Source organism: Scophthalmus maximus, chromosome 7 (assembly GCF_022379125.1).
Source record: "Scophthalmus maximus strain ysfricsl-2021 chromosome 7, ASM2237912v1, whole genome shotgun sequence".
In the NCBI taxonomy this organism is placed as follows: domain Eukaryota; kingdom Metazoa; phylum Chordata; class Actinopteri; order Pleuronectiformes; family Scophthalmidae; genus Scophthalmus; species Scophthalmus maximus.
In genome coordinates this window covers 20,652,609-20,668,927 of record NC_061521.1, presented here as the reverse complement: position 1 = coordinate 20,668,927, position 16,319 = coordinate 20,652,609, and the positions used below count along the sequence as shown (strand labels likewise).

Here is a 16,319-nt window from a genome sequence, read left to right as displayed (position 1 = left end):
CAAGTCAGACATTTTATTTTGAAGGCCCTCAGTTCCATCTTGAACGTCTTGATTTTTCACTAAGGTTGTGTTTCGTTTTTGGGTCGCCCTCTCATTGTTTGCTGCATGTCACAGCCGCGGACGTGCGTCGCTCAATAAATGCGCACGCGGTTGCACAAGTTGTCAAAGTTATATGATAAGATGCTGCGTACGCGGCGAAGCCATTCGAACCGGGAGCTGGATCAATCATTATTGATTGGATGCAGACTTCAGAATGGACATTCTGTACACCATTACACGTCCAAGGCCACAGTACAGTAATGACATTAATAGAGGCAAATGCAATAATAGCTCAAATGACCGTAATTCTTGAGAGTGGGAGGGGGGGAGGGGTGGAGGGGGATCATCTTCTGCTCTCCCCCCTCTGTTCTGTCTGCAAAGGAACACCAGGTTGAGAAATATGGAGTTTGCTATATTCTAATATAATTTACTCTTCTTTTTCCCCCCTCTGTTAGATATTATTAGGTCAGTACCATATGGTCAAATTGATTTCGGATCCATAAAGCTTAAAGCAAACACTCTGCTGCCGTCCTGCCAGCTCTCTATCTGCGTGGTTTTTGTGTACATCATTTTCATGACTGACTGAGGTTGCAGTCCAGGATGATGTAAGCCTGTGTTAATTCAGTGTGGACAGTGCCGGCTTTGTTCTGTGCCCTTTGGTGCCGCACTAGAGCCGGGCAGGGTGCGCTTATGTGACCTCTACCATTGTAACGCGATGTGAATTTGAGGCTTTGTTTTGCTGCTACAGCTGAATCAAAAAGAAAAGAAAAGAGAGAGAGAGAGAGAGAGAGAGAGCAGGGCAGAGGGAGAAGTGAAGCATACTTTTGCCTTCCATTTGGATGTTCTCCCTCCAACTTTGGTCTGCATTTTTGAATAATTAAGTTGTTTATTTTCCTGAGCACTCTTGTGACATAATTATCCTGGTAAAGGTTTTATCCAAATATGCAATAGACCTGCTGAAAAAGCTTAACTCTTTGACTTTAATCTTTTTTTTTTATTTTTTAAGCATTGCACAGATTTGTGAAATGCAAAGGAAAATCGAGTCTTTGATGTTTGTGCTGCGTTTGTGTTTGTGCGTGTGTCAGTGCAAAACGAGATATAGACAAAGATCTCCACTTTACCCTTAAGTAAAGATGAGATATTTGTCGAGGAAGCCGATGTGGTTTGACTTAATCAGCATTTTCACATTCTCCAGCAATAATCTGAAACCACAGGTATACTTAACAGGATGGGGAGAGTCAGAACCTACTTTGCTCTATTTCCTGACCTATTTGTTGTGCATCACTGGCATTTCACAGGAGTTGCAGAAATACAGAGTTTACACATTTAAATGACGGCACATAACTGCACTTTCACATTTGACTTGTTATTTCGCTGTCCGAGCTGGAAATGAATGCGTTTGAATACTCTCTTTGTTTCCGCAGAGTTTGAATTCACTTAATGTTCCTTTTGGGTTTTTTTTCTCTCTAGGTCTGAGCGGCAACAAACAGACATTTCATGTGAACAACATGAATCCACATCCTGTTTCAACTGAATAAGAGCGAACAGTCAGCATACAGTTCACTGCTAACCTTTGGACTGCCCCACACAGACACTCCTGACCACCGTACTGTAACACCAGCCAGTCCCCGAAAGGAAAGCTTCATTACCCCATCCTCCCATCCAATTAGAAGCCATATGGCGCTTCTGGCCAATCAAATCATGGATGCGAGGATTCTGAGCAGCATGAATGGGAGAGTCGAGCTGTCCCAGTTCCTGAGAGTCACTAATCAGAGCATCGTCTCCCAGGTGACTTCTGCCCAGGACGACAACCGCAAGAACAGGAAGTACCCCTGCCCGCTGTGTGGGAAGCGTTTCCGCTTTAACAGCATCCTTTCCCTTCACATGCGCACACACACGGGCGAGAAGCCCTTCAAGTGCCCATACTGCGACCACAGGGCGGCACAGAAGGGCAACCTGAAGATACACCTCCGTACTCACAAGCAAGGTCTCATGGGCAAAGGCCGTGGGAGGATTAGAGAGGACAACAGGTTGCTCCACGAGCTTGAAGAAAGAGCGATACTCAGAGACAGACAGATGCGAGCCAGTCACGTTAGCCGGCAGCAAACATCTAATTTAACCCAGCTTAAGAATCCCCAGCTGCCACAGACTGTCCCGATGCAAAACCAGTTCTTCGCCAACCCCGGTGCCGCGGAGAACCCGCCGCATACGTCCACTTCCCCTAAGGAGACCGCCGTCCACGACGAGCCCATCCAGCCGCAGCCCAGCGGCTTCCGCTGCTCATTCTGTAAGGGGAAGTTCAGGAAGCAGCAGGAGCTCGAGCGTCATATCAGGATCCTACACAAACCCTACAAATGCACCCTGTGCGAGTTCGCTGCATCACACGAGGAGGAGCTCATCGGCCACGTTGAGATGGCACATATAACCGCAGATTCAGGCGCGGGTCAAAAGCCTGCGGCGGGGCCTGGTGACAAGGCGAAACCTGTTGGTGAGTTCCCTTGCGAGGTGTGCGGCCAGACCTTCAGCCAGGCCTGGTTCCTGAAGGGTCACATGAGGAAACACAAGGACTCCTTCGAGCACTGCTGCCAAATCTGTGGCCGTCGCTTCAAGGAGCCCTGGTTCCTTAAGAACCACATGAAGGTCCACCTCAACAAGCTTGCTGCTAAGAGTAACCTCCCCGCCGAGCATGACTCTTTCAAACTGAGCAACCTAACGCAAGACCACCAGAGCAACCTCTACTCGCAGTACATCGCCCGCATTCACAACAGGTTCCTCACGGCTGAGAGAGCCGACCCGCCAGATTATAACCAGATACTCACCTCAGCAGGCGTCGACATGAAGGTTAGGGAGATGTTAGGGAGGATGATTTCCTCTGGCCCTACCCCACTGACAGACGCGGAGAGCTCCGCACTGTTGGGTCTGAACCATCTCCACCCCCCGCTGAGCTCCACTAGCATGGACTATCTGCAGAAAGTCATGTCTAATAGGGATACGCTCAACAGCAGCAGCAGCAGCGGCGGCAGCAGCGGTTACCCAGGCTGGCAGATCATGACACCAGGGCTGCCCGTTGAACAGCAAATGTTCAGTCCTAAAGACCAGTCCCCCTTCTTGTCCGAGAGACGCCTCCCTGCAGACGACGGGAAAGTGGGTCTCGGCGACCCTGACACCAAGGCCATCAGCAGACCAGGCAGCACCGGCAGCCTGAGTCATCACGGGCCGACGGAGATCAGCGCAGAGATGGGCAACTCCCACTCCGGCAGTACCCTGGACCATCGGCCACAATCTTCTTCTCCAGGTAATTCACGGAGTCATTCAACAACAACAACAACAAAAAAGGGTTATTTTAAGATCTTGTTCAAAGTTCAGCTTCCTCAACACTCACCTAGTTCTATTCAGCCTGTAACAGCGGGATGATGTCTGTGGAGCTGTCCAAAGAGGAAAAAGAGAATAACCCTGATGATGATGTCATCAGGTAATAGACCATGATGACAACCCTTAGGTATTTGTTTCATACGAGGAACTTAAAGGTTGTATATCACAGCGTCTGCTGTTTCAGAGATCCCAGCTAGATGTTGTGGTTTACGTAGCACTCCACCCTTGCCTTTATGGACGTGACGCACTGAATTGCTCGAGTGTGTCTTTAACATGTTGTCTGCATTTTTGCTTTGTTTCTACTATGAGAATCAAAATGATGGAGACAAATAGACAAAATGAGTGCATCAAAGCTCGGCTCAGGAATATCACAACAACAACAAAATCGCTAAAATAAATTATCTTTTTACTTATAACATCAAATCTGAAGCCGTGGCCTCATCTTTGTTCCCACTTACTGAAGCACGGGGTCAGCGGCACCACCACAGACATTACTGTCATCCACCAGGACTTTGTCTTCCTTTTAAAGATAATGGCATCATGTTGAATTGTAGGGATAATTAGTACCCTCTATTTTATATCTGTCACATCCCCACCCCTTGCCTACGGGGGCACAAGATGTTAATGCATGCCATCTGGTGTTTTTAATGATTTGATATATACCACCCAGTGATTTTTATGATTTGATCTACCACCTGGTATTTTTATTGATAGTCTTCTGTTCCACCTGGTGATTTGGATGATTTGGCTCTCTGGGTAAATGCCTTCCTTGTCATGGCGTCCTGCTAACATGTTATCATGAGCCTAAATCACTGCGGTAACAGCGTTGTTAAGAGAAGAGAGGGGGGAAAAAAAGAATAAACGCAAACTTAAGTTCTTTTTTTTTCTTTAAACAGCTTTTGACTATGGTTATGTTTCATAGTGCTGTTATGCACATGGAGTCGTGACGCGCTCTCTTGTGGGATTCGATCCACTATCCTCTTAAATGATGGCCGTATAGCAGAGATAAATGGATCAAGTCTAATCTCATTAGATGTTTTGTTTCCACATTGTACACACATACTGCTATCTGCATATTTACATGTAAATGCTTGCAGTCGATGGCCAAATCCCTCCCCGGGATTGCTCTTTAAGAAACATACTCAAGCTCTGTTGTTTTTACTCCCCCCTCCCCCCCCCCCGTCCCCCTCCTCTTCCCTATCTTCAAGACCATACGGTGTCACTTCCAGAAACGTTTACGATAGCCGGGCTAGCCGAGGATTTGAGTGCGCACAGTTCTGGGATGGCACATTCTGTATCAGACTCTAATTTCAGTCAATATTAAGCATGGAAACTAATTCATTGTAAAGGTCAGGCGTCATTGCTTTAGTCAATGATGGATCCGGCAAGCTCTCTCTCTCCCCCCCCCGCCCCCTCTCCTCCTCTCCTCTCTGTTCTTAGTCCTGTGTAATGGTAGACTCACTCTGGGGGCTTAGCACCGCATTGTTTAGCTCTGACAATATATCCCAGAGACCTCTGCAGCTGCTCCCCGCGCTCACAATGACAGATTAATTAACACAATCACACGCCGCTGGCCCTGGCTCAACACACAGGTCTGCTGCGGGACAGATAGGTAAATCCTACACATATGGAGAACACGCACCACTTGATGAGGGTTTAATAACAGGGATAAGTTTCTTTTTTCCGGGGGGGGGGGGTTTGTAACTGATCAAGTCTGTCTGTCTCGATGGTTGGACGTGGAGGAAAAGAGAGCGGAGAGAGAGAGAGAGCGAGAGAGCGAGTGTTTTCTAATTCAGGAGAGCGGAGATGCATGAGGAAGAATTACCACTGCCAGATGTTCAGCTTGAGGAACATTGATTAGTCCAGAATTACTGGCTGCATTATTCATAGTCAGCCTATGGTGGTCATGAAGTTATTGATGTCCTCAATATGGATAGCAAATATAGTACAGTCATGGCTGTCAGGGTGAGAGACGGCTCCTTTGCGTGATACATCCAGATACAGTGCTGGATTTAGATTTCAGCATCTTAAATTAGAAATCCGCTTTGATTTCTATGGAGGGCGTGTGTTACAAATGACTTCTCTCAAAAAATCAGGGCAGATTTGGAAAAATGCACTTTGACTTTAATTATGATCTGAGATTAAGAGTAACGACTCTTGAATGATAAAAAAAATGATAAACTATTGAAGGGTGCATGCTTCTGGGCCTCTGACCTACATAGGACCAGTAAGATCCCAGCTCCAAATAAAAAGACATGCCCAAACATGAAATGCTCTGACAGTTATTAATTAGTCCCATTCAATACTCTTAACCTCAAGGTCAATGAGCAGACACCATGTAATGATGTTGTCCCCACATGTGTTTTGTCCCTTATTCCCTCGTTTTACGCTACTTTTACTGTAAGCAGTAAAGCCAAGGGAGCCTGAAACGATGAGCGTCTGTAAAACTGTGAATGGTAACATGAGCAGCGGTTTACCCAGAAACACAGACAAAGCTGCTGTACAGAATATCACTTTCATTCGGCTGCACCCGTTACATCAGCCCATTCTTTGTGATTTGCTGACAGTCAAAGCATCTTTTAACTAAACGGGTCCTTATCTCTATCTCGGTCCTGTGTCTGGCTTCGCGAAATTCAGATCGTGCTCGGAGATCAGAGTCAGCCTGCCTGGTTTGTGTCGAGCAGATTACCTGTTGGCTTCGCCGTCTCCCTCTCACTTCTGTCTTTTAATCCTCTTTTTAATTATTATTGCAGATATGAGGCTCAAATTAAGCTCAAAATGCTTGTTTTCCTAGCATGCAGATAAAAAGATTTACCCAGGGAGTTCTGAACACCTGCCTTGAAATATTGTTCCACCGTCTCCTGAATGCCATTTGGCTTAATTGACTTGGAAACGTCCCAAATGCGTCATTGACTATGTGGTCTAATTAATATTAATAATATATGCTATTATAAACATCAAAGAACATCTGGTGCCCCTGTTTTTCTCACCAGTCTTGTGTGTGACTCTCGCTCTCACTCTGTTTCATCTTAAACCCAACCAGCTACCATGTATCTCCGTTTTACATTTCAGGTGTTTGAATGCGTACACAGGAAAGGGCCAAAGCTCCACTGTATGCAGAGTTTGATATCTACAATTTAACTGCCAAATGCCTGTGTAAGCATATAGCACGTGAGCCCGGGATTGCATTGACGGGGATGTATGGTTGTAAATCCTGAAGCCGATTTCCATATGAAATGAATCACTCGTCCAAGCCCAGCTGCACGCTTTCTCCATAGACACGGCTCACTTGAGGCATTTATTTGTATATTTATTTACCTTTCCCCCCCCCCCCTTTCGCCTTTGCACATCCAGTAAGAGCAGATAACTCATACGCATCACTTCATTAGATGCTCTGTGTTAGGTGAGCGAGGCTTGGGTTTGTAATGATGCAGTAATTGGAGTTTTGCTTGATAAATCTAAGCTCTAAAATTACTCCCCTCACATAATGTGAGCCTCGGCAGTGTAAGTAAATCTTAAACTGATTAAGTTAGCATGAACCAGGCAATCACAAAGATGGCACCCGTCCAAAGGGAAGAGAGAAAAGGCAGAGTCTTCGGTCTTTGTGTTGTTTTACCGCTCTCATGTAAGGCTGGCAAATGGGTTTAGGAAGCGCCACCGCTGAAAGATGAGGTCAGATATATGTGTTTTTTCTGCATTCGGAGCTGGCCCGTAATGTCATCGTAATTAAAGCCACAGAGTAATTGAGATCTATTTGGTTGTCTGAAAGAGTTCCATTAAGCTGTTTGAATTTTTTTGTGTCTGTTACTGGAGACGAAGGGTGTGGCACCGTCGAAGTCTCTTTCCCGCTATTGCACAAGCGCGCGCACGCACGTCGCCGCGCACGCTTAATGTACGCAGGCGTTAAATCAAACATGCCATAAACACTGTCGACGTGCACACATGTACTGTATAGTACAAAACAGGGTCATCTGTCTTTAGTTTAAGGACATGAAATTTGCCATTTTAGCTGTGATATTTCACCGTCGCTAGGCCCAGCTCCATCTAATTAATTCATGGGTGTTATTTTACGATTTTGTCCGTTTGAAATAGTAAAACACGGCGCTCCTTTTATTGCCATTCAGCTCACAATGGTGGCTTTTCTATTAAAGTTTTGAAACAAAGTAAAGTACCAACAACTACAGATCATTAGATTGAGATTTACCTCAGTGAATTACCTCAGGGTCAGATCTTGAGGTGTATGAAATTGATATTTCTCTGGCGGGGATGAATCACTGTTGTAACTCAGATATTAGTCCATTAAAGAAGAACAATAAGGCATCAATATGCATAGAATTAAATTAATGGTGGTGGGTTTATCTCCCCATCCCAGACGCATCCCTAAAAGACACAGTATAATGTATGACCTGACCTTCAAATGCCAGGAGAGTGTTGGGCAATAAACTGCCAATATTTGTGGCTTAATGGCGTCGGATGACTTTTACTGTAATTGGAATGGCAGCGAAACAGCTGGGCTATTTAAAGACAGTGCAAGGCTGAGGTCCCAGACAATCACTAACTCAAAATGGTCACAGGGAGTGTGTTTAACCCTGGAGGGTGTTTCTGTGATAGCTATAAGGATTAAACTGTAGGTAAACAGAGGGAAAAAGACATTTAAATTACCTTTAATTAAAAGTTATGGCGGGGAAGGAGCAAATCTTGTATCCAGATGGATTTTATTCACTGGCTAAAAGGAGAAAGAATTACCCTTTGTCATTCTCCCCCAATAATGCACTTTGTACTTTTTTGAATTATGTTCCCATGACAGCATTTTTTAATTTTTTTTTTTTAGGTATGAAGCAAAAATGCACTCATCACACGGTGCAGTTAATCAGAACTGCTCACATGTTGTCTTTGTAATTTTTGGACTTGGGAATCCCACTTACTGGTTTTGATGGAATGGGGTGTTTTTGCCTGCGACATCTGCCTTGTTCTGGTTGCTTTTCACGATTCCACTGTTTATTATTTCTGGAAGAATCTTGTTTGGTGTTAACATCTTTGGGTGTATTTATTGCACATGGTGGTGGCGTCCATACTGTAAGATGATGGATCGCTGGAGCTGAAAGCTGATTACAAGCTTGATTTACTGCAGGGCAGTGCTTAAATCATTCAACTCAGCCTGGTGTGGGATTGCAACATTTTTCATGTTTAGACAACAGTTGTTGGTACAAATACTTTTCTCAGAACAAAATGCTCAGTGTGCCTCGTGTGCACATGGTTTTCCTAATTTGATTTGGATCGTATTTGTGCTTTGCTCTTCTCGTCTGCGCTAGGTGAGAAAGTCTACAGGTGTCCACTCTCCAGTGACTACACCACTGCACAGACAGCCTCCCTCGGCTTCCATCTGGAACGCTACCACTTCCCCCACTGGCAGAACAGCAGGGATCTTTCCTCTCCGCTGCAGCCCAGCAGCAGCAGCAGCAGCAGCAGCAGCAGCAGCAGCTCCAGCCCCAACTCCAACTCCAAGCTCAGACCCAGATCCAGCGAAGACTGGAGCCCGGCTGCGGTGGGCCTCTACCTGGGTCTGGAGAACCACGGTGAAAACCCCCTGCCCGTCAACAAGCAGTCCGACCTCACCGACGGAGACGCAGGTGTAGACGGCTCTTTATCCGCCCAGGCCAGGAAGTCCCAGTATGAGCCCTTAGATTTGTCCGTCCGGCCCGAGTCTGTCCCGTCCCATCCGGCCATGTCTCCTGCTGTCCTCGTGCAGATGTCTGATGTCTTTAGCAACGGACTGTCCTCCTCCATCACCCGCCGGCTACAGAGTTACCCTACTGCCGCAGCGGAACCCAGTGTGAAACCTGCGTATCAGTGTGACCTTTTGGTGCAGGCAACAAAAGGGGCGATGAACACACAGAAAGGAGGCTCCGCCTGTCACAATGGCGAGGGGGAATTTGAGAGATCCGAGCGAGGCAGGGAGGACGAAACTGACGACGCTGCCAAGTGGCAGATGCTGAAAAATAATGTCCCGGAGCCACAGGGGCTGGAACGTGCCAGCGCCGACTTCCAGGCCCCCGGTGAGAAGCAGGAGAAGCCGGGGCAGTGGGGCAGAGGTGTGGCCGAGTCTCCCATCTCCTCTCTGGAGAACCTGACTCCGGGACAGGCTGATCCACTACAGTACCAGGGCGGCCTACTCTCCTTCCTCAGATCCCAGGGGAGCCTGAGCGGCGCACCTGCCGGCGCACTCAGAGCCGGTCTGAACGGTGGGGGGGATGTGGGGAAAGACGTCGCGTCAGGTGAGCATCCGCTTCACATGACATATATGTTCAATGCAGTTGTCACAGTTATGTAGATGTAGCCAGCACTCACTCCAGATTTGAAAGTATCTACTGCCACCTAGTGGACAAAGTCTGTCCTTTCCTTTTATTCCCCCCGTCTTGTTATCTTCTAGCTTACGTATTACAATAAACAGTATGTCAGTCAGTTCAACATGATTCTATATGTGATGTACGTTTGTGACAAATTGTCAGCAACAAGGAGTCAGCTTTAGAAATACAAGAATATAAGTTTTGGCAGTATCTCAGCCCCTCATCACCTGACAGCAGACGTGTGAGGAGTGAGTGTGAGTGTGTGAATGAATCATGCCAATTACGAACAACACACTTCCACCCAGCACTTAAGTTTTTTTTCTCCTCGCCAGATCTTATCTCCGATCTCAAATAAGGGCTAAAGAAGACACAGGTGTGTGGCACTGATTACCCCTACACTTTAAAAAGGGATGATGATATCCTCGTGTGATAGGTTACAAATCGCCCGAGCCGGCGGAGCCCACTGATGGAGAGGCTTAAGCTCTTGTGCTGGTGTGATGTGCTTGCTGAGTGCAGATTTAATAATGCTGTCTCTCAGGAGAGGGAATCCAACAGCTGGGGTCTTTGATATGCATGTATTATGAGTGCAACGTGATACACCTTCCCTCTGATCCCCCCCCCCTCTTATTCAGAAACTCAATATGCTCATGCGAAAGACAGGAAAGTGCCTGTCAACTCCATTAGGGATTAACATCTGTTCCCTTTTCTTTGTGATTCTAACAGCAAGACGTAGCTTTGTATTTGATTGTACAGATGGTTTTTATAATATTGCAAAAAACAAGCATCCCTCATCTTATGTCATAGATCTGATATGCCATCACACTGTTCGTGTTTCTCTCTTGCTATTATTACATATAATGCCGCTTGGATTGAAGAAAATCAGAAAGCCTTTCTAGCAAACCTAATGTTTTTTGAAATTTCTTAAAAAAAAAAAGAACAACTGGCATCGTTTAAAAACCAGGTTTTTCCCAGAGCACAGTTTACTGGAACTATTGCTCATGTTCCTGAGAAATCGGACCAATTGTATTGTTAGCTGCAAGTAGTTATTTCAGGGCATCTTCCCGCCAGATTGATCCGTCGTATTTTTTCTCTCCCCCCCCGAGGAAGCAGACACATTTCAAAGACACAATAAAAACACCTGTCAGTCAAACTGGACTTTGAGACAGGTAGCTGACATTGAGAGTCCATCGAGTGTCCTCTAAAACTGAGCCAAGCAGGTGGCCGGGCAGCCTGGCCTGTCTGCGGCGTTGACCAGGTGGCTCTGTCATGGGGCTGTCTCCTGTTGCCCCCGTCCTCTCCATACTGTACGGCACGTCGAGTGGCATGGTGACATATTGCCGGGCAGTTTGGACATGGAGTGATGTGTTTGTGATGACAGTTCAGGTCGGCTCCGATGTGCCAGCAGTGGTAATTGGCCAGATGGTGACCTCGCGTTGAACCTGTCTGCATGCTCATTAGTCTCACTGAGCCCTCCCTTGTGTTTTAAACGCAAACTCTCATCGCCGCACTGCCCAGATTTAACCACTAGATGGCAACATTTACCACTCTAACGCCTACGATGCTGTACGCCTCAAAACGCTCCTTCACTGCCCATTATGGCATACCTTCATGTTTCACAGGCACAATTAGGACAGCTGTTTCTGAGATTGCAGCCACGTCACGCCACGGATGCCTCGGGGGCCTGAGTATTAACTACCCGCGAGGCAGTTAACCAGTTAACTAAACTAGCCGTCTCCTCCGTGGCGTCAGGCCAGGGCCTCCCGGACACGTGAGAACGCGTGAATATGAGAAGATCGATAAAGAAAGGATCAAGAATGAAAGAACAGAGGAGGACAGAGGGAAAGAAAAGGCCCAGATTTTGAAAAAGGTTGAAAGGGGTGAGTCATTATCTCATTGTCTGACCTCTGTGTACCCTCCGCGGAGAAGGGCGACAGAGAGCGAGAGGAAAAAGGGGAGAGAGAAAAGGAGCGAGAAAGATCACCATAGATGGAGATAGATGGAGCGACAGCGAGGTGAAAGAGGAGCGGTAGTGCGGCTGTCTCCATGAGCAGATGTCGTTTGAGGGCAGCGAGAGGGCAGCGCGGCCTGCCTTTGTGGCGCGCTCTCTCCCCGTAGAGATAATGAAGGGTGGAGCTCTGGGAAGGATGTGCAGTCATCACTCACTGTCTGTGTGCCATCAGAGCTCAGGTCTGTGTCATCCGTCACCATTCAGCTCCTCTGGCCCCCGACGGCCCCGCCACTGTCATCATGGTCATTATGTCAGCCCCGTGACACACAACACACTCTCACGGCACTCACACACACACACACACACACACACACACACACACACACACACACACACACACAGACGCAGGAATACATACAAGGAATAGACACAAACATATAAATGTTTACAGCCTCACTCCAACTACATGTTCCCTTTTAGAAATTCTTTGAAATCCTAGCGCCTATTCTACAATTGAGTTTCATTAACAATACAATTCTTTTTCTTTTTTTTACGTCATGCCTTACTATGAGAAACATAAACCTCAAAATATGTTTCCATCATACAGAACTTTGCATAAATCTATTATCAAGAAATCAAGAAATATCTTAATAAAGAACAACAAAAGGGACAAAAAATGTGACTTGACATTTAATGATGAATGAATTTGACAAAAAAATGTGCTTTTAAAATACATTTTGACAAGATTGATAGCCATCTAAAATCTGTTGCAGCTACAGCCAGAGGATGGTACGCTTAGCTTAGCTAAGCTTAACTTAGCACAAAGGCAGGAAGAGGGGGGAAACAAGTAGCCTGGCTCTGCCCGAAAGAAAACAAAATCCGTTAACCAGCTCCTCTAAAGCTCAATAAATCACATGTTATAGCTTAATGTGAAAAGGGTAAAAAGCAACAGTGGTTTCACAGAGATTTATGATGATACAGCTTTTAAACCAAACCTTTTTTTGAAAGACAAAAGTGAAGGTGAAGAGTACAATTACACCCCTAACTATCAATTACTCCGATGAGTACAATGTTATCACAACCGATGGAAGATGTCCAAAGCTACCAAAAATGTTGTTTTCCTTTTACTATTTGCACATCTTCCCTCTTTATCTCATCACCACTCGGTCCCACCCCTCCCATTTCCTGTCCTGACTCTTTCTCTTCTTCTTCTGCTTCTATGTTTATGTGCACGTAGAAGCGTGCATGCACTGTATGTACTGTAAGTGCATGTGCGTGCGTGCGTGCGTGTTTGTGTGTGTGTGTGTGTGTGTGTGTGCATGCATTTTGCATGTGGCTGGTCTGGAGCTGTGGCTACAGAGCGGCCCCCTGAATGGAGGATCATGCGGTGGAGAGATGGATGGCTGCGAGCCCACTGCTGTCTCCTCTAATTGTAAAATATTAGTTACATTAGACTCTTGCCTGTGATTAATGGAACTTATTTGGAGGTTGCCCTCTCTTGGACTTTCCCCTCTTCTCTTGCGGGAGGGGGGGGGGGAGGGTGGAACAGCAGACCCAGGAAGAGGAGGAGGAGGAGGGAGAGAAAGAAAGACCATAGAGGCAGAGGGGGGGGGGGGGGGGGGGGGGGGGGTCAAGCAGGGCAGCCAGCGACTGATGTAGACACGAGACCTTTGGGCTTATTATTAACCGACTTTATCAAAGTGTAATAGGCGGCAGGCTTGCTGGCGTTGTGTTTGAATGCATTTACAAGATTTGGACAAGACGGCGGGATATCGGTTTGGTTTATCAAGTCACAATATAGATGCGTGTGAAATCTGGGGCAGGCGGCATGACAGTGTGTGAGGTTCTCGAAAAGCAAGAATGCGACGTTAAACTTTGTGAGCAGAAGAAATAATACGCAGAATCAGAGATGGTGGTGGTGGTTTTTTTTGGTGCCCAACCCCGTTTCCTGTTTTTCCCACTTCTGTTGATTGAGGCTGAGAGAGATGTTGAGGTGAGACAGGATGCGTTTAACACCGCTTACTGCTCTGGATCTGAATTTTGACAAAGCTTTCCTTTTACTATTGCTCCTCACGGACAGCTCCCTTTCACTCACTCATTTTGCTACTACTAATACTCTCTCTCTCTCTCTCTCTCACACGCACACACACAAACCCCTCTTTGCCATCCTGATGATATTCAGATGTGTCAGGCCTTATCCTCCCTCCGACTGGTGTGTGTCTCTGCGCGTGTATGTGTGTGTCCTTTACGGCCATCAGGTTATTACACGCCAACAGATGGAGCATTACCTTTTATTGCTCACACCTTCTGTGAGTTTTTCCCACTTTTTCCACACCCCCCCCCCCCCCCCCCCAAAAAAAAAAAACAAAAACCAAAACACCTTTTTTATGTAGACGCGAGCGCGAGTGTTCGTCTGTGTGCAGCTGTCTGAGGAGAGCGATAGAGAGGAAGAGGCGAGGGCGGGGTGAAAGGGCTGAGGCAGCCCTCAAATTTTGGGAAGTGATGTCAAATGACATCAGCACATAATGGTTTACTGTAACCATGAATCACAGAAAAACACATTGAAGTGTGAGACAGAGTTGGGAAAGAGAAAGTCATTATGTGAGCTAACATCTCCAAAATAGCACATCAGCCAACGAGGACACGTGGCTGTCTCGGTTAGAAAGGTAAATGAGTCATCCGGCACAGGTTCCGTTTTGATCTCACCGGCACCTTCAGGCCCCGTTGTCACACGGATTTTTATTGAGGTCAGATAAACCTCTGGAAGCTGTTAACGTCGCGCGCTTTGTTCTCTGTGTCTTAGAGGCACGACGAGCGCGGTGCCATGTAGGTTTCACATTATTTGTAGCAGGAGTTATGTGGCGGCCGCTAAAGAGGGGGACAGACAGGAAGTTTTGGCATGCCTCGCCTCCCAGCTGCAGACGTCTGTCATTCCTCAGCTCAACACTTGTGTGTGTTTATATGTCTCTCTGTGTGTGTGTGTGTGTGTGTGTGTGTGTGTGTGTGTGTGTGTGTGTGTGCGTGTGTGTGTGTGTGTGTGTGTGCGTGTGCGCGCGCTCATGTCTGTTTGTGTTGTGAGCAGGAAATGTGTTACAACGAATTAGAACTTGCTGCTCTTTTTTGTGCAAATTGTTATGAGGCCAAATCAATGTCACACTTTCGACTTTTTTACTCCCTACATTTTTTCTATACAAAACCACACTAGCACATTATAACGAATGGAAAACTTTTTTGTGTGAAACTTGTAAACTCCAAATGTATGATTGCCCCCCCCCCCCCCCCCCCCCCGGCATTTCAGAGGCTCGGTGTCAAAATGTAACCTCTCACCTGCCAACATCTGGTCTAAAATACTGGGGGGGAAAAAAACAGCCTGCCAAGAATTACAAATTCACAATTATAAACATAAATTTTTCACAGAAATCAATCTCATCCAGTTTATTTTCACAAAATTGTTTTTCGCGAACAGAAACATTTTTCTCCTGGAAACATTCTGTGAAGTTTTTCCGGAGGTAATTTGTTATTATCATGGTCGGCGCAATTGTATAAACTGTAAAAATTTTATAATTTCAAAAAAAAATCATCAATGGAGATGGATCATCACTGGTCCTAATGCTTTTGGCATTCAGCAGGTGGTCGTTTCAGACCCCGACAAGGTTAAAAATCCTACAAACTGAATCTGAACTAATCTCTTCTCTCCATCTGCCATCCTTTTTGTTTCTCCAGCTCGGAAGCCGTTCCAGTGCAGATACTGCCCCTACAGCGCTTCCCAGAAGGGCAACCTGAAGACCCACGTCCTGTGTGTCCACCGCAAGCCCTTCGACAACAGCCTCTACCCCGACCGCCGCCTCCGACGCTCCCACGCGCCCCAGAGACCCTCCAGATCGCCCCCGAGCACCGCAGGGGACGACCACGCGCCGGCCACAGGCCAGATTGGCATGACGTCACTCTGTGGAACTTGATGTTGTCATGGCAACAGCGAATACAGAGACAGTCGTGATTATTGTTTTAGCTTCACCTTGAAAGGGTTAGGATGATTGAGATTGCTTGAAAAAAAGAAAAGAAAAAAGTTAACCAACCTTTGATGTACATTCCAGTGTTTACTTGAAGAGCCACAGTACGTATTTATCTGTAGCAAAAGAAGCTGCCTATAATAATAAAGTCCATTGTGATGTGAAAGTGTAGCGGGGGTCTTAAGTGCCGTTCATTTTGTCAGAAGTGTCCAAACGATTTACTCGTGTTTACATGCATCTATCAGTTCAACACTTGTCTGATAGGGAGAATGTACCGTGCCTGCCCAGAGCGCTTGTTCTTTCATCCAGTAAAAAACCCTGTGTTACATTTTTTTTTTTTTGGTAAATATCGCTCGATTTCCCTTCCAGTCCAGAAGTCTTGTCTATCTGTCAGGATGCGGTGCCAGATGTTCGGGCTTTAATCGCGGCAGATGTAATGAAGTAGAATGTTGCACATCGCAGCTTCCATTTGTTCTGGATTCCACTCCAGGGAGAAAGCCTCTCTCACATATAATTATTGCCCATTAACTCCTATGCTTCATGCTCTCATGCTGGAACAATGCTCAATTAAGGGGAACCAAGGAAATGGAAAAACTGCAGAGA

At 46.4% G+C, this 16,319-nt stretch overlaps 1 protein-coding gene across 1 annotated transcript; it reads left to right on the top strand.

The window, feature by feature from the left end:
- Positions 1 to 1,551: 1,551 nt before the first annotated feature.
- On the top strand, positions 1,552 to 15,887 carry LOC118315419 (zinc finger protein 536-like; the record flags this gene model as incomplete). Its single annotated transcript, XM_035642692.2, has 3 exons — positions 1,552 to 3,334; positions 8,724 to 9,686; positions 15,430 to 15,887. Coding segments are annotated over 3 exons (2,982 nt in total), but the record flags the coding sequence as incomplete, so codon positions are not given.
- Positions 15,888 to 16,319: the final 432 nt, after the last annotated feature.